This window comes from Epinephelus fuscoguttatus, linkage group LG11, assembly GCF_011397635.1.
Source record: "Epinephelus fuscoguttatus linkage group LG11, E.fuscoguttatus.final_Chr_v1".
NCBI classification, from domain to species: Eukaryota; Metazoa; Chordata; class Actinopteri; order Perciformes; family Serranidae; genus Epinephelus; species Epinephelus fuscoguttatus.
The window spans coordinates 40894660-40916584 of record NC_064762.1 but is presented as its reverse complement, the minus strand read 5'-3'; the positions used below and the strand labels follow the sequence as shown (position 1 = coordinate 40916584).

General features: G+C 40.1%; 1 protein-coding gene across 2 annotated transcripts in view; it reads right to left on the bottom strand.

The window, feature by feature from the left end:
• Nucleotides 1-21925, bottom strand: part of snap25a (synaptosome associated protein 25a) — a 67322-nt gene that overhangs the window by 3765 nt on the left and 41632 nt on the right. Inside the window, exons 4-7 of one of the 2 annotated variants that reach the window (XM_049590750.1) lie at nucleotides 21531-21579; nucleotides 15469-15586; nucleotides 6882-7001; nucleotides 2682-2826 (exon numbers count right to left, since the gene is read on the bottom strand). In XM_049590750.1, the coding sequence (XP_049446707.1) occupies nucleotides 2682-2826; nucleotides 6882-7001; nucleotides 15469-15586; nucleotides 21531-21579 (432 nt within the window). Of the gene's footprint in view, nucleotides 1-2681; nucleotides 2827-6881; nucleotides 7002-15086; nucleotides 15205-15468; nucleotides 15587-21530; nucleotides 21580-21925 lie in introns of both variants that reach the window. The other variant, XM_049590749.1, reaches the window with a different exon arrangement.

The following is a 21925-nucleotide window of genomic DNA, read 5'->3' as shown; positions in this document are numbered from 1 at the left end:
AGTCCGAGCGTGCCTACCTACACATCGTTGTTTGTAATAGTCGCGAGGAGGAAAATAAATTATACATTCACTTTTTGTCAAAGCTTGAATGCCAAGAAAATGTAATACTTCATAAAATCGCGATTAAGACTTTTTAATACTTTTTAATGGCCTTAATTTTCCGACATTTTAATACTTTGTAAAACCCCACGGACACCCTGTGAACTTTTGGTGAGGAAACAACTGATGTGGCCATTTTTATTAAGGTCCCTTGAACTCTCACCTCAAGATATCTAAATGAAATTGGGTTCTATGGAGACCCACAAATCATGCCTAAACTTGAGAAGGCTTGTTCCCAGTAAATACTGACTGCTGTACTGTTTCCAGACGGGCAGCTCGCATTACATCACCCACCAGCATGAGCGTTTATTAGTCCGGTGCGGCGCAGTGCATTTCGGTAGTTGTAGGTTTTCTGCCTCTTGAGCAAAAGCAAATGCTTCAGTCCTTTTCCTCTGTTTTCTCCGGTCATGTAGCACCCATTTCAAAAGCAGTGGTGTAATGGAGGGTATACTGAAGTATACGGGGTATACCCACTTCTTTTTCTATCCAGTTACAGTATACCCACCTATCAGCTAAAAAGCCATTGTAATACGTAGGAGAGTATGCCTACTTCCTCATCGGTAACCTACCTATGTACCTAGCAGTACACCCACCTCATCAGCTACCAATACACCACTGTTCAAAAGTATTTGTGTACTGCATAGACAGCCCAGTTTCATAAAAAGACCATCTTCACAGGAGTGAAATACATCTTTAAATAAGAAAACGTTGATGGGAAACTTTTGTCATTATGATTCTTTTTGAAATAAAATATCAGTCAAAAATTAACTAAATATTTATAGGTAAAATCTTTTCTGCCTGGGAAATATTAAATTAAATGACTCTTATCTTCACAAATAATATACAGTACAGGCCAAAAGTTTGGACACACCTTCTCATTCAATGCGTTTTCTTTATTTTCATGACTATTTACATTGTAGATTCTCACTGAAGGCATCAAAACTATGAATGAACACATGTGGAGTTATGTACTTAACAAAAAAAGGTGAAATAACTGAAAACATCTTTTATATTCTAGTTTCTTCAAAATAGCCACCCTTTGCTCTGATTACTGCTTTGCACACTCTTGGCATTCTCTCCATGAGCTTCAAGAGGTAGTCACCTGAAATGGTTTTCCAACAGTCTTGAAGGAGTTCCCAGAGGTGTTTAGCACTTGTTGGCCCCTTTGCCTTCACTCTGCGGTCCAGCTCACCCCAAACCATCTCCATTGGGTTCAGGTCCGGTGACTGTGGAGGCCAGGTCATCTGCCGCAGCACTCCATCACTCTCCTTCTTGGTCAAATAGCCCTTACACAGCCTGGAGGTGTGTTTGGGGTCATTGTCCTGTTGAAAAATAAATGATCGTCCAACTAAACGCAAACCGGATGGGATGGCATGTCGCTGCAGGATGCTGTGGTATCCATGCTGGTTCAGTGTGCCTTCAATTTTGAATAAATCCCCAACAATGTCACCAGCAAAACACCCCCACACCATCACACCTCCTCCTCCATGCTTCACAGTGGGAACCAGGCATGTGGAATCCATCCGTTCACCTTTTCTGCGTCTCACAAAGACACGGCGGTTGGAACCAAAGATCTCAAATTTGGACTCATCAGACCAAAGCACAGATTTCCACTGGTCTAATGTCCATTCCTTGTGTTTCTTGGCCCAAACAAATCTCTTCTGCTTGTTGCCTCTCCTTAGCAGTGGTTTCCTAGCAGCTATTTGACCATGAAGGCCTGATTCGCGCAGTCTCCTCTTAACAGTTGTTCTAGAGATGGGTCTGCTGCTAGAACTCTGTGTGGTATTCATCTGGTCTCTGATCTGAGCTGCTGTTAACTTGCGATTTCTGAGGCTGGTGACTCGGATGAACTTATCCTCAGAAGCAGAGGTGACTCTTGGTCTTCCTTTCCTGGGTCGGTCCTCATGTGTGCCAGTTTCGTTGTAGCGCTTGATGGTTTTTACGACTCCACTTGGGGACACATTTAAAGTTTTTGCAATTTCCGGACTGACTGACCTTCATTTCTTAAAGTAATGATGGCCACTCGTTTTCTTTAGTTAGCTGATTGGTTCTTGCCATAATATGAATTTTAACAGTTGTCCAATAGGGCTGTCGGCTGTGTATTAACCTGACTTCTGCACAACACAACTGATGGTCCCAACCCCATTGATAAAGCAAGAAATTCCACTAATTAACCCTGATAAGGCACACCTGTGAAGTGGAAACCATTTCAGGTGACTACCTCTTGAAGCTCATGGAGAGAATGCCAAGAGTGTGCAAAGCAGTAATCAGAGCAAAGGCTGGCTATTTTGAAGAAACTAGAATATAAAACATGTTTTCAGTTATTTCACCTTTTTTTGTTAAGTACATAACTCCACATGTGTTCATTCATAGTTTTGATGCCTTCAGTGAGAATCTACAATGTAAATAGTCATGAAAATAAAGAAAACGCATTGAATGAGAAGGTGTGTCCAAACTTTTGGCCTGTACTGTATATAAAATCTAATATAAATTCAAATTTGGCTGGAAAATAAGTTCCTGAAAATTAAAAACTTTATGATGAATGACATAAAATGAAATCCAGATCTTGTTGTGTGTCCTACCTTCTCCATGATCCTGTCGATCTGGCGGTTCTGGGTGTCGATCTCGTTGCCCATGTCCAGGGCCATGTGGCGCAGGTTACCGATGATGCCACCCACCTGCTCCAGGTTCTCATCCATCTCATTTTCCCGGGCATCATCTGTTACCCTAAATACACACACACAGAAGGGCAAATTTAAATACTGTGATGTCTGCACCAACACCAGACCACACACACCACATATTGCCATGTTGACTAGGTTGAGAGAGGTGCCGCCTGCTCCCTCTGTGATGCTCTCATCCACATTTCACCTCTGATCCTTTTCTTGGCTTAGAACAGTGCCTGACCTCAGATCACGCGTGGACACAAGTGGGATCAGTGCCGCCGCTCTGCATAAGCAGAATACGCAAAGTGCGTTAGGCCTTATCATTACAAAAATTGTATTGAAAATTTTTTAGTTAGTTATGGATAGGCCCACCATTGTACTTCATATGTATGTCAATTCAGGCAAAATTAGATGTTTTTACTTAATATATAAAAGATACTTGCCTCACCCTTCCTCAAAATGGTACAACCCTCAAGTCCCTCGTCTGTTCACTACTTGTGCTTGCCTGAAGTTTAACTTTTGACATTAGCCTGCTTTAGCAACCTCAACCTGCTTTGACAGCATGAATCTGGAGCAGAGAAATGGAAGAAGAAAAAACTAAGAGATGGAGCCCATGCATCGCTTGCTGGCAAGTCCATGTTTTATAATTCTGTAATAGTTCTAATAACAGGGATTAGCTATGGCTCAGTGATATTGCTCATACCTAATAACGTTAGCAAAATGGGCATGCAGTAAGCGGAATGTTGGGAGGAGAGTCATACAGTTTTGTGGTTTATAGCCATATATGTTGGGGTTCCATCTAAGGCTCTATTGAGGCTATGGCAAGGGCGACATCTGCTGGTAAACTTTTGAATTGCTATGTAGTAGTTTCTAGTGATTGCTGAATGAAGCCTCGTGAAGCATTTGCTTTGTTTTTCTGAGCCCACTAGATGGCGCTTTTTGTTCAACAAAAGGTTTAAAACACACTGAATTGGCATTCTTTCAGCCCTTCTCTTTAAACCAAGAGCGTCATCTAGTGGGCTCAAAAAAAAAAAAAAAAAAAAAAAGCTTCATGAGGCTTCATTAGGCCATCACTAGTAGTTTCAGTAATTTCAAATTACTGAAATTGGGCGGACAAAATGCCACCATTGTTTTGCTTGCCTCTGCTCTGCATTTATTGGTTACATAATGTGTATGATTTGAGTATTTAATCTTTGTTTAGTCTGCATCGCACTAGATTTGCTTTAATATAAATTTTCATTGTGAAATACATACTAGATATATGAAAATATATCAGTATAATGAAGTGCTTTACCAATAAACAGTAGACTTAGGCTAATGCATATGATGAAGTTTGGAAGAAGCTCCGTGATCACTTATGTTTAGGGCCTCCAAATGGTTAGGAATCCCGTGCACAGCAGTTTATATTCTGTTTCCTTGCTGTGTTCTTTTAGTTTTAATTATTTAATGCTCAAAATAGTTACACTTTTTTGTTTTTGCGCCCTATATCCCAATTTTCAAATTAAAGTGAAAATCTATGTCTGAAATATACAATAATAATAATACTAAAATGAATGATTCTTCAAAATAATCTCTGGGACCAAAAAAAAGCCATAGAATAATGTAGGTAAGCTCTTTTTTATTTCTCAAGTTAAATAAATTGTTTACTGTTAACGCCACCAAAGCCAAGACACTTACATCACTATCAGATTGGTTTTCATCCATGCAAATGGCACTGGAAGAACCAAAAGAGTCCTTTCATGAGTCAGTTTGCTCTGGACAAGAACTTGGTTACTTAAAGAACAGGTCTCCTTATTATTAGCAGTGGTGGTAGCTGCAGGTGGCTTTGCTGATGCTTACGTTACATCAACAGGCTCTTTGCTGCTAGCAGTATTAGCTTGCCGCTCCCAGCCTGCATTTGGTACAGGCCCTCACAAAGTGCACCGGGCTTTGAAGCCTCATTTTGTAGTGGCTATACAGTGGAATTACTACTGTCATGTCATGCCCAGCGCCCCAAAAAGACTTTTTCTTATTGACGTATACTTAACAGAGAGACATCACAAGCCCCACTAAATGACCTGTTTCACTATCAGGATTTGATCTATTTGGCCTGGTAACATTTGGATGTAGAAAAGCCGCAAGATGGAATCATATTATCCCCCAAGTTAGCAGAGCGCTAAACTGGAAGTAGCCTGCTCAGCTGGTGGAAATCTCTAGTACACCTGCTCTATGGCCATACTATGTAGAAGCAGTAGCAATCATTCACGTAATTTTATACACAGCTGTTAAACTTTTTTGGCTTCATGTGCCACTGAGCAACTATTATAGGAATGAACGAAGTCTCACCTTCCGTGCACTATTCACTTCTTTTTATACATCCATGATTTCATGATGTAGAATTTGACTTTGGAAGCTCTACTGTGTCGTCTTCTGAATTTGTCTGTGTTCACCTTGTTTTGCCCTCATGGAGCCAGGCCAGCATTATTGTATCATTACTTAGACTAACCCCTGACAGAAAAAGCAGGCAGGCGAGAACGGAAACAGGTTTGAATCTGGTTGAGCCTTTAGTGCCCCCTGGGTAATGCAGTTTAATTAGGGCTACTATGAATTGCCCAGATAACCTGATATGGAGAGGGCAGAAAAGAGTATTGGCAGTGTGTGAGAAGTGTCTGTGTGCAAGACAAAGTCACAGTATACCAAAGATTAAATTATAGAAGCCTTAGTACTGCATACGGGTGAGTACTGGCCCACTCTGAGCAATGCTTTGGCTCTTTCTAACCTTGAAAAGACTTTTAGCTGATGAAAAATACAGTAGTATGGAAACAGTATTTTTTGCTGTACACGTTCATTCACTTCAAATTGATTTAAAGCAGTATTCCAAAATTGGAAGACATGCTATGCTACTGTAAGCATGCTAACATGCTCACAATAACAATACTGACAATGATGTGCAGTAGGTATAATGTTCACCATCTTGGTTTAATGTGTTAGCAGTCCTAACATAAAAACCATACAAGACAGCTGAGGCTAATGAAACACAGAGTGACATTGCGTTCCATAAAGTGCTACGCTAAATGCTGAGATTCCCAGAGTGCAGAGTGTGGCAAACGCCCACATCTCTCCAGTCTCAAACTGAGACTAACCCAATGACTTTATCAGCTTTAGTATTCTATTCACAGAGGAATAGAACCATACAACAGTTTCATGGAGTATGCTGTTTTCATGGATTTCAATGTAAATACATTCAGCTGATATTCAAAACTCAGACTGATGAATTAAGGGGTTTTTTGTTTGTTTGTTTTTTTCCTACTGTCATTTTTATCAGCTTTTTTAAAATGTATGAAGTCTAAGTCTTGTGTCAAATGTTTAGATTAAAGTTTACATTAACAGAGGGTTGCAGAAAATTTAGTTGGTTAAACACATATAGACGCAGATACAGATAATGTTGTACTGGCTCACCCCTTCTGCAGTCTGTAATATCTTGTTATTGAAAATAGAGATTTCAGTAGAGGTGATATTTTTAAATTACATTTTAGTCTTCTCTCTTTTGTCAATAATATTGCATGTTGGTTACAGTTTTTCCTAACAAACATCGCACAAAACCAAAAACCTCTTCTGGAGAAATAGTTCGACATGTTGAGTAATACTCTTATTTGCCTTTTTTTGCAGAGAGTTACATTAAAAGTTCTAACCGTTCTCATGTGCAGGGATGCACTGATATGATATTCTGGGCTGATACCAATGTTAAAAATAACCATCTGTCAGACGGACTATACTGATTATGTTGTTCTACAAATAAAATAAAATAAAATAAAATAAAATAAAATAAAATAAAATAAAGTTGACTTGACTTGTTATTTTCTTTTTGTTGTAATTTATTCCCTTTTCTCCTGATTCCAGTCTTTATGCTAAGTTAAGACATGAGAGAGCTATCAGTATTGTGTCCATCTGTCTCCATGTGGATTCCCTCCCGGTTCTCCTTCAATCTAAAATGTCTGCACCACCTCCACATGGACACTTGTATTCCTCTCATATGCACACACACACACACACACACACACACACACACACACACACACACACACACACACCTCAGTCCATACTTTTCCATCTCCTTACTTCTCTACCCCCTCATACCTGCGGATGAAGCCTCCACTGATGGCCATCTGTTCGCGCTCATCTACCACACGGGCAGGCTGGCTGGCCACCACCCCATCCTGGTTGTTCCCCCAGGCCTTGCTGGCTCCACTCTTCATCCTGGCCAGCGACAGCGAAGGGGAGGATGAGGATGAACAGTTACTCAACTGGCTGAACAACTTGCCATTTACCTCAACCAGGCTGGCTTCCCATTAATCAAATCTACACAAAGAGCCTTGGATTTGAGGTACTGCTGCGGCATGTATATATCAGTATGTGGCTTGATTAGCTGACACAACGTGTTATTTGGTTTCATGCATCCAGCACATAAATATATGGTGGGGACTAGACTAAGTCAAGCAAAGCATAGCAGGCACAGACTAGTTGGTAGATTGGGTTTGGTAATACAGGCTCATTCTGCTGTTATACAATAGTAATGTATGTGATGTTATATCTTGTAGGTATATAACATATTGTTTGGAATCAGGCACAAGTCACATTTGTCTGTTTTGTACAGTCTAGACATGCATTTTAATAACTGCAACATGTGGGATGACTCAGACAATACTCCCCTTTTTACCCTTTAATCCATCCTACTGGCACTTCTGTGTAGTTGCAATGTCATCCTCCCTCCCCACACTTCCCCCCTCCCATAGTTAAATGTCCCAGTGTGACAGAAAACAGAGAAGAGACAAGCTTTTGGCAGACACACAACACAGAGGGTACAGGACTGTCACATCGTTAGGAGGGACGACGAGGAATGCAGAGAACACACTGCCAAACGACAAAAGGAAACAAAACAAGAAACTGGAGGGAGTCAACAGAGAATAACACCACGGTTAACTGTTCCTACACCTACTGTAACACCCCCACCCTCACTTGTTTTTTTTTTTGTGTTTTTTTTTTTTTTTTAAGTCACCACTTTTCTCCCAGGTTCAGAGGTGGATGTCAAGTCATGGTGAGTCAGAGGAGGAAAATAAGGACGACACTAAAACATCCCAAAGATTCTTCAGTATCTGCCTCTGTCTAAAGAGTAGAATGTGTGTGACAAATACAGCTGCAAATACAACAACAACATCAGAATTAGTGTGTTTTGGCACCAAAGAGTCGAGGATAGAGGGCAATGTAATACCCTTTTTCTACACAGTAAACTAATAAATGTGGGTTTACTAAATGTGGGAAAACCAACTAAAATAGGTGATAGATTCCTTTTCTAGTATCAGAGCCGTGTAGAAGAGTATGCCTTTCTGTGTTGTTGTTTTTTTTTTCTTTTGGTGTATCACCTTCGACCATAGAATGTATATAAAGATGGACAATGCTTTTCCACTTCCCCCACTGCATAAAAATGAAGACAGAATATCCCAGACTTGGCTCCTGCTATCTTGCCCTGGTGATATCATTTGGAGCCAGAGTCTGCCAGGTGGCAATCCCCAGTGGTATTGAGGTCCCTTCCAACTAACTGCTAAACAAATAGCAAGCATAGCTGTCAATCATCACCTTAATTCCTCTTTTTCAATATTAGATTTACGAGTTAAAACCAAACTTGTCAGACAAACAAACACTGGAACATACAATAACATGATACAAATGACCTAAATGACCTAAACACACAGGAACCATCTTTAGGGAACATTTATTTGACGCGTACTTTGAGATTTGAGTTTGGCTCATGCCACATCCACTAACATGGAAGACGTAGGGTTTATGACCTGTACTGCAGCCAGCCACCAGGGGGTGACTGAGATGTTTTGGCTTCACTTTTGGGTAGGTGTCACATCGCTCATCTTTATATACAGTCTGTGCATTCAACATCACAAATGCGCAGCAAAACAGGGTTAGTAAACAGTTTAAAGCAGCATGGAGGCCAGTGAAAATGTTATGGTGGTCACTTCTTTTTTTTTTTTTTAATGTATTACTAATTCAGTCTCCCTTTCAAACTTGGTGCTGACTAAGCCTAAAAGATGTTTAACTGCTGCTTGGATGTACTTTATGGCGGTGTATTATTGCATGAAGCTAGAAAAGAGGTAAAAATGCCAAGTGTCAACCTCCAGGGCTGAAAAATAAAGCAAAGTGCCAAAAACTGCAGTTCCTCTAATGGTCACTTGAGGCTGGCTCAAAAAGTGAATCAATCCACATTGAAAGTCTTGTTAAAATAAGGCAGACAGTAGGTGCACCTGGCTTTGAAGCCAATTTTTGTAGTGGCTGGACAGTAGAATTCGAGTCGAGTTTTTATATAACTCACCTGTTTACATTTTCTTAAGGCTTAAAGTTACACAAATGTAAGGGCAGGGCCCCTTTAGTGACAGGCTGTCTGCCAGGTGTCGCTACAGTCTTTGAGTCAGATCCATAGCTCCACGCTCTCGTCCAAATATGCTCACTTTTGACTCCAAAAACCCAAGAAAGCAATGGCAGCCGATCGCAGCTGAAGCTAAGAAATAGCCATGACTACTGTAATTAATTTGTCTGGGAATGAATGCCGATTATGATCTTGCTTTTGTCTTTTGTGAGAAAGGCTACAATGGGTTACTGGGGTTTTTGTCCAGTGGAAGAGAGGCTTAACAGAGAGATGTTCTTTTTTTTATTTCTGTAGTTATGGTTTTATTGTATCTGTTACTCCAAAATTCCAATTTTAAGCCAAGCACTTTACATATTTTTCATCATCCATTCAACAATATTTTGTCATTTCTTTGCTCATATTGTGGCTTCAGTTGCTGAGTTTTGTATAACCTTGGAGTGCTGTGTGGATGTATTCTAGCTGCATCAGGGATGGCGATGGCTCAGCCTCCTACACTGCTTTTATTAATAGAAATGGACTGAGGCAAGGCCTTGCTTAGCTCCCTCTCCCTGCTGACACACACCAGTATTGTAAACACACATGCTACCCTTGTCTGAGTCCTTTCATTTTGATCCTATTTCTTCCCAGTGTTTTTTTCTTTTGCCTTTGTTCCTTAATATTGTGTATACTTCTCTCCTCTCCTCTCCTCTCCTATTCCATCTTCACATCACTTTCCTTTCATTTTATATCCAGTTTGCGCTCCTTTGCAATTTGCTTCTCTGCAGTCTCATAATGGATATAATGCACTTCTCTAATCAGCTTTGCTGTGATTGAGCTAAAATGATCTGATTAGATCATATGAGGATTGCAGATCCCGTGGTAAAACTGAACTCATTCTATCTAATTCATTCCCTGAGTGACCTACAAGTTGAGCTATCGACCAATCAAAATCTACTGATGGTATGATGCAGACAGCAAGAATCCAAAGATATTAAGTAGCAGAAAACCAGGAGTCAGCTAATTCTGACAGGCAGCCAGCATGCTGAAGGGATTAAAAATACCTCAGCATGTATGATGGCATTAGTCTAACTTTCTGAGTGGAGAAAGAAACCCAGCAAAAATATGTCCCCTTTGTCCTTATAGTGTCCATCTATGTGTGCATTCAGTTTGAGTCAACTTCCCAGCAGGCTATCATGCCACTCTCTGATATGGCTGACCTACATGTGAGCAAGTTCCCCGCGGGAAAGGGAGCTTAGCGAGCAGTACTGTTGAACAGGATAAAGCCTGGATAAAGGCTTATTTAGCACAGCGCTCTGCAGGAGAGGTGGCACTGCAAAGAAACTGCAGCAGAACCAGAGGGGGAAAACAAGGCAGCAGTGGGCTGGATCACTATGCGGAGCCATGTAAAGACATGAGTACCACCAAGTACATGCACAGTGGCATGATGTACCCATTTACACATCAAACATAGCTCCATCCCTGAAAAACATCTTACTGCGCATGTATCCTAACCCAGTTTCACATCCCGCCTGTTTTTCTCTTTTGCCGTGAATGTGTCAGACTGTCATTTCTCTGTCATGGGTTCACTGCCTTTCTTCTAGCATTTGACAATTTTGTCATAAAGCATTAGCCTTTTCTTTTTCTTTTTTAAAAATCATCTAAAAATCTCTTCCTTCGTCTCTCATGCACTTTCTTATGGACTTCAATCAACACATTTTGGTCTTTTTTTGTGCGCTTGATTTGATTTGGTCTAGTCTGTTAAATCACAAAAAACTTGGCTGTATATGTATTAGGGCCACTTTGAAAGAAAAAAAATAACATTATGAGGACAGAGTAGTAATAATTTAATGAGAATAAAGTCATACTATTTCAAGAAAAAAAAAGCCATAATAATACAAGAATAAAGACGGTATTTTATGACAATAAAGTTGTACCTTGTAAAGAAACAAAGTAATAAAATTACGAGAATAAAGATGTAGTTTTATGACAATAAAGTCATACTATTTCAAGAAAAAAAAGCCTTAATATTACCAGAAAGAAATGGCTGAATTTAATAAGAATAAAGTTATAGTATTTCAAGAAAAAAGTTGTGTAACATTACGAGAATAAAGTCGTAATTTAATAAGAATAAAATCATACTATTTAAAAAAAGGGCTATTACTATGTACTATTACCAAAATAAAGTTATAATTTAATTAGAATAAAGTTATACAATTTCAAGAAAAAAAGTTAGAACTCATCCCTCCTGTGTGTCAACATTAAAATATGAAGTTAACACGAACAGCTCTATCCAACTATTCTACTAAAGTTTATGTAAACAGTGTTCATTCAGCAGCTTTCTACATCCTAGCAACTGAAAATGAGAACTCAACTAAGTCTAAAAAACAGTGAGGCAAAGGTGCCTTACATGAGAGTCTAACTCTGACCTCTGACATAAAAGTGCATAACAACTCATCCAACATGTCTTCTCCCTGATTAAGACTGTCCTATTTTATACAATGTCATCTGACTTTCTGGCATAAAATTCCAAGTTTAATCATGTAATTATGACTTTTTCTTGTAAAATTACGACTTTATTTCTTAATGTTACGACTTTTTTCCCTTTAAAAGGCATGACATTATTCTCATAAAACAATGTTGTTATTCTCATATTATTACAGCTTTTTTTCTTGAAATAGTACAGCGTTTTTTTCTTGAAATAGTACAGCTTTATTTATTCTCACAATAATATGACTTTTATTCTCAAAAATGCAACTTTATCCTTCTAAAATTAAGACTTTATTATCGTAATATTATGACTGTTTTTCTTGAAAATTAAGCTTTATTCTCATAAAATTACAACTTCATGGGGTGACCTTCTCTTCTTCAAGTAGTATGACTTCATTCTCATAATATTGGTGCAAATTATATAACAGTATTGCTTGAATATTTTGGCATAGTTTTTTTTTTATTTTTATAATGTTGCTGTGTTGGAAATCTATCTGTTTTAAGTTGAATCTGTCATCTTCTTCCATGTTTTCTTCCCAGAGATTTTGACATTTCAAAAGAAGACAAATTCATTCATTCTGCTGTTTATTCCCTTTTTACCATAAAAAGCCCCCAGGCTTTGTGCTACCCGTGGTAAATACAACATCAAAAGATTTGTTCATCATCACCATCAACATCATCAACATCACCTTCAGTGTTAATATTAGCATCATGATCTTAGCATCATCATGTGTAGCATTGCTGTTATGAGTTGCATCATCATGCATGCATGAGCATTCAGAGGGTCATGCTCGTCAATCATTCCATGTCATTGGCACTTGGTGGTTTAAATAATGGTGGGGGAGGGGGGTGCTCAGAGGGAAACAAGAGGTCTTGTTGCCTGCATAGAGGTGAGGATCTACTGGATGTTAGAGCGGTGTGGTGGTGGCAGAGATCATGCAGATGAGGAGAAGTGTCAAACAGTCCTGGACCAGGCTAACCAAAGGCATTTTGGGACCAAGATCACTGAATTTCCAGCTGGAGTCAACTCATTAAAATGATCTGAGTACCAAGATGCTTCGGGAGCCTCAGCCCTGCTCTTTTGATAATTCTGTGGTTTTACCGTTGGGAAGGCCGAAAGCTGCAGTGATAGCATTGTAAGAGTCCCCTCTTCCCATCACAATGCATTTAAAAAAAAAAAAAAAAAAAAAAAAAAACCAAACAATTCCTCTTTAGGAGGACTCTAGCAAATGTTACAAGTGGGACTTCTACAATGGCCACACCTGCATGTAGATGACTCCCATTTAAAGGTGTTTTGAGAAGTGGAAGCATAGAGAATAGGGCACTTGGAGAAGGGCACTTGGTAGAAGGGTGTTAAGAGAGGCACTTATTGATGAACCATGGCCTTGGCTGAGTGGGGAAGAGCTTTTGTGGAGGACTGGACTTTTCAAGCTTGGCTTTATAGGATTTGGGTTTCACCCAGTCTATTTGCAGATGTCTGGTGTCTTACATGGTTATTGATACAGTGTGTAGTATGGGAACACTGTGCTACTTCTCAAAGAGCCAATCGTGTAGCGATGGCTCAGACTGATGAGCTATGGGTTGCTTTGCTTGCCAGTCGTGGAGCTGTGAATTCTGGGATACTTATGTTTGAAGGCCAATCTAGGGGAGATATGCTTAAACAATCCAAGGCTGCTGCATGTGCCCGCAATTATCTACAGTATCTGGCTGCATATTGTCTGAATTTGCAGTAAAGTCGAACTGAAATTGAAGTCATTTTTGCTCTGAAATCTCTGTATGTGTCCTTGTTGTCCTGCATGTTGTTGTCTTGTAAAAAAATATTTAGTTTATTTTTCTGGCATGAAGGTTTGGTTCTGACTGACAAAGTGTTTACTGTTTGGTTGGTACAGTGATGGAGCTGTTGCTGAGTGGCCACTCCCTACATAACTTGGTGTTTCAAATAACTGGGTAATGTATAGGGGTGCTGAGCTAACAGGACTGCCTGTTGCTGTGAATTTCAGCAATCTGGGCATTTGCCATATTCGGAACCATAAAACACAACCAGCTAATGTTAGCTTGGCTGCCTCCTTGCTAGCTTATATAGTAAGATGGATGCAGCACTGATTGTGTTTGACCTGCTGATGACTGAGCAGGTGAACATAAAGTAATGTCTAGTGGGAATCAGTGCTACCATTAGCAACCTTTGCTAACTACCTTTTGCTTTCAGAGAGGGAGCTAGTTGGCCCATCTTGCTAGCTTTCACTTTGCAAGCACAATATAAATTTAACAGCATGACGAGTGGTGCTGGGTATCGTTTAAAAAAATGTTGATCCCAGTACCCATATTAGTATCATTAAAGTGATGCCGATACCTTCTACATTCAGTGCCCATAATGTGAATGGAGTGGTGTGTAGTATAGCCATACTTTTGAAAGTTTTGGTGGCATCTCAGCATGCTGAACTGCCATCACAGACTGTATGGGTTGTAGCTGCTGCTGCGGGAGTGTGAGCTCAGTGCTGGATAGTTGGTGAGAGTTTGCTGGGCTGCACACACACAGTGACAGGGCTAACTATTAGCATCTCACCTATTAACCTGACCTAATGGTTATTAATGGGTTTGACAACAGAGTCAAGCCATTTTAGTATTGGTGTGAGTTTGTTTGGACCATTTAATGGCTTGGTGTTGGATGTTAGCTGCCATTGCTGTTAGCTCATGCTAACCAGGCAGACAGTGAACTGGCCGTTCACTTGGATGTGGGCGACCAGAGATGGCAGCAACAGGTTAGCTGATTCAGCAGCACGTCATGATGGTCCGGGATCAGACCCCAGGTGCAAAAGACGATGCAATGCTGGCAGGCCTTTCATTTGACATTTTGATAATACTTGGTACTGGGTTATTTTGGTTGATACCTTAAAGGTATCAAGTACTGATACTCACTTCTTATGACAGATCCTCACAAATGTAGAATGTTGTGAAGGAACTGATGTCCTAAATCAGTAATGGTAGTCTCAATGTCTAATGCTATGTGGACCAACAGCATGTCATCTCTCAAATATCAGTCAAACACTGCCATGGGAAACAGCCATCCAGAGGATTAAAGACTTAACACACCCAAAAAGGATGTCCAAAAAAGGTTTTATCTTATTTTGGAAAATGGCAAATCATGCAAAATTGCAGCACATGGCTGCAGATTTTCTTTAAACAAGATTCAAATTTCAGTTCGACTTTAAGTGTACTCTGCATTATTTGTGTGTGGGAGAATATATCTGAGAGCACATCATGGCCTCCAGGACCTCGTAAGGGTGTGAAAGGGGTGGAGTCAGAGTTTATTTGGAGATGGAGCAGAGCGGACTATTGGCTGATGGCCATCGTGATGTCACTTCTACCTCGATTCTATTTTGATTTCTTGGATAGTTATTCTTATCTTTGAATGGCAGGCAGGCAGGCAGGCAAGCAGCACCTACTTGTTACATGGACAGGAGCAAAGACCACAGAATTTCCCTAGATCGTTCAAATTCTTTTCTGCATCCTTCATGTCCTTATTGATTTGGTCCATTCCCTCCTCGATGCGCTCCAGTTGCTCTGATTAAACACAAGTCATTTATCCCCCACAGAACGAAGCACGAGAGAGAGAGAGAGAAAGAGAGAGAGAGAGAGAGAGAGAGAGAGAGAGGGAGGAAGAGGAAAGGAAGAGAGAGATAAAAAAGAGGACAAAGGAGAGAAGACAACAACTTCAGACACTCACTGTGACGAAAGAAAGTCAAACAAAAAAGAAAAAAAAAAAGAGGAAGAACTGGACGCCACCACATATGTAAAGAACCTTTGGGGCACATTGTCAGTACCTACTTGTTACATGGACATATGAAAAGCCCACAGCATTTCCCTAAATCTTTTAAATTTTTCTCGGCTTCCTTCATGTCTTGGTTGATATGGTTCATGCCATCTTCAACACGATCGAGTTGCTCTGGTCAGGACAAAGGGATGACAGTAGTGGAATGAATTTCATTGACTGATTGACAGAAATATGAGTAATGATGAGCAGTAACTGAGCCATGTGTGTACACTCTGGTATGTGTGTGCCAGTGTGTCAGAGTGAGAGATCAAGACTGAATTTTTATTGAGTGCATCAATTTGGTGAGATAACATATAGACTTTTTGGGCCAGAGAATTAAATAAACACCACAAAAAAAATCAAATAATGACAATAAGTTCTATTTCTCAATGTACTTGGAGAATTCTGTTGAAAGTTGAAATCTTTTAGAGGAATAGTTTGACATTTTGGAAAGTGTATCCAGCCACTTTCTAGCTGAGTGTTAGGGCCCTGACACACCAAGCTGGTGTGCCGTCGGTTAATATCAGCCCTTCGGTGGGTGAAATCACTCTGATTAGTGGTTGAACTCAATGCACAAGAAGATAAACGGAAGTGAGAAGTGAAAAAAAGGGCGTGAGATCAAAACAAATTTGCTGTATTAGGTACGATTATCTTTGGTTGTAGCTTTTTAGCAGAAATGTTTGTAAATGTTCGTGTTATTGTTTGCTAGCACACAGTAAATATCAATTGTTCTTTCAACATCAGGTTGTGTTGTTAATGTGCTGACTGGCTATTTTGCACATTAACATCATCTTGAATTTGTCCTGTCAGCCTTTCAGCTTCTCTTTTTGAGTGACAAATACAGACTACTGCCGCGTGCTGGTACGGAGAGTTATTTCCTCCAACACAAGCACAGAAGATACATGCCATGAATGTATAAAGAGACTTGGATACAGCGTTGGGGATAGGGCCCTATGAAATAGTGATGGGAGGTCCGACTCTTTTCAAAGATTCCGCTCTTTTGGCTCGGCTCGGCTGTCTAATGGGTTTTCATTTAGTATTACTCGGAGCCTTCTATTTTAGCCTAATTTTGCAATTATGAATGGTTTGTGTGTTGGTTAGCAATTTTTCATTCAGTGTTTTCATAAAAGCCTCATTTTATGCTTTTTTTTTTTTTTTTCATTACAAAAAAAAAATCCACGGTGCCCTCTCTCCTTCAGTTGCACGGACGGGTGGATGTCCTTAGATGTCTGTGCGGGATTGTTGTTGACCCTGTTCTGATGGATATTTTCATTTTACAAATACTCAGCTTTGCAGTTTCCAATATCATTGATGCGCTTGCATTTAAATCTGGCTCTCCCCTGTCTCTCTGTTGCTCTGTGGTGTACCTGGCCTGTCCCACTACACTCACTGTCTTTGGAGCATCTGCCCCCCTTCCTTCTTTCACATAATGGTATGATCCTAGACTGTCCTCGCATGTGATTGGCCGCATGGTGTGCCTATCAAAATAAAGTCCCGCCCCTGCCTACATGGATTCTCAGCAGAGCTGAGCAAGAGCCTCTGAAGAGTCGCTTCTCCCAGACGGGAGTCAGCTCTTCTCGTTGGCTAAAAAGAATCGGCTCTTGGAGCCGGCTCGTTTGCGAACGACACATCACTACTATGAAAGTCGCTTAGTGGCACATGAAGCCAAAGTGGTTCAACTGCCACAAATAAAATTACATGGGTGATCCAGGGTCGATCGGCACTGCTTCCTCCGCACTGTGTGACCCATAGAGCAGGCGCTTAGAGACTTCCACCATGCTTTGTGAACGTGAATGGGGATAAAGTGATTCAATCGGCGGCTCTTCTCTTCTCTTCTTTTCAAATGTTATCCTACCAAATGGATGTAATCCCGCCTGTGAAAACAGTAATTTCCCTAAGGAATGTAATGCTCAAAAAAAACATCCACTGATTTACAGATGTCTTTTTTGTCATGTAAGTCTATGGGAAAAGGTCTTTTGGGGCCGCAGGTCACCACATGACAGACCCGGAAGTTGTAATTCCACTGTTTGGCCACAATGAAAATTGGCTTCAAAACCTAGTGCACTTCCTGGGGCTCTGGTACATGCTAGTTGACCATTGGCTGTAGTCTTCGAGGTGTGTTCGTGTGCAACTTTTGGCCGGAACACAGGTGGTGTGAGGCGAAGCAACAGTCTGCGTTTGTCACTGCTAGTTTGGTTTGGTGCATCTGAACTTCAAGGTGAGAAGATTAATACCACTCTCAGGTCACCTGTATGCTCCTTATGAAGCTACAGCTAGCAGCCACTTAGCTTAGCTTCGCATTAAAACTGAAAACAGGGAAAAACAGCTAGCCTGGCTATATCAAAAGGTTAATAAAAGTTACCCTCCAGCAGTAACTTAGCTTACCTTAAAGACTGGACGTGGGGGGAAAGAGCTGTCGTGGGCAACCCCCATAAATCCACAGCTAGTTGTTCTTACACCTTAGAGGTAACAGTAGGTGGATTTTGTCACAGTTGTTGTTACAGAGCCTAGCTAGCCATGCTCCCCTGCTTTCAGTATTTATGCTAAGCTAACAGGTCAAACAATCGTTTTTTCCCAATCTTTTCATCAAATGTATGCAGAAAAGAAAATACATGTTTGCCATAATGTCAAACTATTTGCTTAATTGCTCCTTGTGACACATTAAATTTTAACGTCCGACAAAAGAGTTCAGATCCTTGCAACAGTGTTTAGAGCAAACATTTTATAATTTCATCGGACCAAACCAAAGGAATCTTACTTGAGGGCTGTATATTGTGATGCTAGCAACATACAACACTGGCAGGTCCTTTTCACACTTGTGATGAATTTTTCCATGTGGATGTTGAGCTATTTTTTGGTCAGACATCCATCGACTGTAAGGCAAAATAATGTGTCTTTGTAAGCTAATATTGAAACAATATTAATGAGTGTAATATGACGTGTTTTTCAGTCTGACTAAGCCCTACAGAAGCAGCCATGATACAAACCCCAACAGTTACTGGAATTATCAAAATAGAACTGAAATATACATGGCTCTGATGGCTGTAGATAAAGGCATGAGCATGGTAAATATACCATAGTTTTTAGTTAGTTTAGTTTAGTCTTTCACATACCAGCTTTGGTGAATTATATTGTTTAAGCTGGCTGCCACAGTGGAGGGTATATAACTGTCTTATTTAACTGACAATTGTCTGAGTTACTGTGTGTGCCTTTGCAAATGTTCAGGCTAACTAAAAGAATTTCAAGTGTGATTAGATTGTGGTTTATGAGCGTCAGGGCCTTTGTCATGCTGATATGGTGGATGGTGGGCTGGTGACTGCTTCACAGCACAAAGAATTATTCATCCTGATTGTGATTAAAGAAAGTACGGTGCAAGTGAAGTGTGAAAGGGTGAGGCACAGTTAAATATGGAGCTGATTCAAAAAGTAGTTCATTGACTTTTTCCAGATTTGTAAAATCCCTGGTTGGTATGCATTTATGTAAAAATATTCAACCAAGAAAGGGTCCATGCTGAGTCAGTGTTATCAGAGTGAAGTGGGGTAACAACTTTGAGCATGCAGCTCTTTTTAAAGATTGTGAGGAAAAAAATGTCAGGGTCTAAAAGTTTTATATTTCATTTCTTTAGAGCAAACCTCTACACCCTTTATTAAGTGTCTTGAGTATCATTTTCCATGAAGCTACAGGCTCTATTGACTAAAACAAAATCAATAATGCAGGGTCAGAGGTCAGCTCAAGCTCACCAATCAGCCATTGCAACTGGTTTTAGAGTGTTCATCCTGCAGATAAGTGTAGACACTGGGGACGAGAGGATAAATGGATGGTCAGAGGAAGGATTCGGGCTTTCATCCCCCTAAGTGTACAAGTGTGTTGGTGCAATAGCGGCTCTTTTTTACAATATGGGGAATTGTTTTATATGTCTTCCAGCCAATGGGAGAGCTGATGGCCCATGTCCTCATCAGAGCCAAGTGAAGCACAAGGTACCTCTTCATAGTCCCACACTACCCCTATTAACTGTTTTATGTTGCACACTTTAAACCATGGTATTCAATGGGGGTTGCAGGCTTACTTACTAACAAACTGCATGTGACCAGGGATTGTACAAAGCAGTATATGAGTTGATAGAGGAGTGATTGAATATTTTGTCATTACCAGCTAAATCGATCGTTTTTCTTATCAGCCTGTTGTGTTCTTAAACCTCTGGACTGTTGGCAGGGTGGCAAGACATGTTTAGCTGTTTTAAACCTGTTTGGGCATTTAGGCTTCCAGTAGTATTTACAGGAAAGGGCTAAAGACAGATTGACGTATACACAGAGATGGCCTAACCAGCCCAGTAGCCAGAAGGAAATGGTGGTATTGTGCGTTTCTGCAAACCACAGATACATTACATTTGAACATTTCATAATTATCAACATTTCTAAACTGAGGCAGTACATAAACTGACTTTGTCATAGGAAGGTGGGGGGGGGTGGTGGTGAGACACCTGCCAAGCTGCAGACCACTGTTAGAGACCAACAAACTTTGCTTTTAAGCGTGTCATTATACTGCAGCTCCAACAACTTGTAGTCACCAAACATGCATGTTTTTCAGTGATAAGTCACTTTTTCCACAGGGGATGGGGACGCGAAAAGTGTTTTTTTTGTTTTTTTTTTTACCAAGTCATCGCTGTGTTTCCTGCTGGGATAGTGCCACTAAAAGCAGTTGTTTTGCTGAGACATCCCTGCATTTCCAGCCAAAGTAGTGCCACTAAAAGCAGTGTTTTTTTACTGAGACTTCCATGCATTTCCTGCCAGGAAAGTGGCACAAAAAGTGGTTCTTTTTTACAGAGCTGTGTTTCCTGCTGGGCAGTGCCACTTAAAGTTTTTTTTTTTTTTTTTTTTTTTTTGCCAAGACATCCTTGTGTTTCTAGCCAGAGTTGTCCCCTGTAAAAAATTTTTTACAGAGACTTTGCTGTATTTCCCCCTGCAATAGTACCACTAAAAGCATTTGTGTCTTACAGATATATCGCTGCATTTTTGGTGGGGACTGTGCCACCAAAGCCAGTTATTTTAGGCCAGAATATGACAACAACCAGGTGTTTTTGTGTCTAAACCTAACAACACATTAACTGCAGCATTATTGAAACATAATGAAACATGAAGTTTCAACATATATGCTACATAATAATGTACAAATGCACCATATCCATGGCTAGCAGAAACGTGCGACATATGTTTTGGCAATTTGAATGGCATGTTTGTAACCATGTATTTTCATTGAGGCTCATTAGGTGTAGTGGTAAAATTTAAATGTCTTTTGGTGTTTCATTCAATTTTAGTAGGTCTGTGACCACAACACAACTGTATCATAATAGTGTTAATATCCAAATAGTTTTTCCTCAGCAGTTCTGTAGAAGATTATGGCACAAACAGATCTAAGAGCAGCCACCAAGTCAACCTGCCACTGGCTGCCACAGGGACAAATGCGTGAACCCAGCTGGATTCTGGACAATGAATAAATGATCCTGATGTTGAGCTGTAGGGTTTTGACACTGCGGTGGCTGGCATTAAGTATTCCTTAGTAAATGGATTGGCACTTTCACGATTTCCTTTTGCTGTCTTTGTTAGCTCATGAAAATAAAAGAACAGCTGCTGGCAAATCAAAAGCAGTTAGGCAAACCAAAAAAGAAAAATGTTAGCAAAAGGACACAGAGGTTAAAGAAAGCTGGAAGAAAGAAAAAGTCCCCAAAGTTGAACCCTTGGCATGCATTAAATCCAAAAACCCAAATCAGAAAATATTACTCTTAACAAATCAGGGGAAAAAGAATTAGTTTAGAAATGCATTTAAATTAAAACAAGCAACAGCATATGAAACAATCAATCCATTCACAAGTGTTTTGATACCATTAATTTAATACCAACATTACTACCTTTAAACAGTAATGTCCTTTGTGGTGCTGCTAGTATGTGAATATCATCAGAATATATGACTTTTTACTAAATACAGATTCATTACATGAGCTCTGTTGAATGTGAATAGCTCAGTTATTAATATCTATATGTTGTGACTGAACTCGCCATCTCCCCTCCTGCACACTTACCTCCCTGCTCGTCCAGCATAACCAAAGTCCTGATGCCGGCATCTTTGCTCTATTCCCCAAAGACAGCCAAAGAAGTGAAGGATGAGGGAGGGAGGACAAATCAAATGAAACAGAGGTCAGTAATGAGGCTACAACACCTTAGGGAATCAGCTGAAACATATGAGCTGCCATAAGCCATTTCCCCACATTGTCCTTTTTCACTTTTCACCAGACACATTGTTTTTTTGTTTTTGTTTTTTTGTGTGGAGTTCAAAAACTATTCATTTTTCAATTGTTCCTTATCATTGTTTTGCATTGTTTGATACTGGATTGTTATACTGCAATAAAACAAAATTACTAAAGCTAATTAAACTCTCAGCTAGCACGAGGGAGAGAAGGTAAGGCGTTATCTGCAT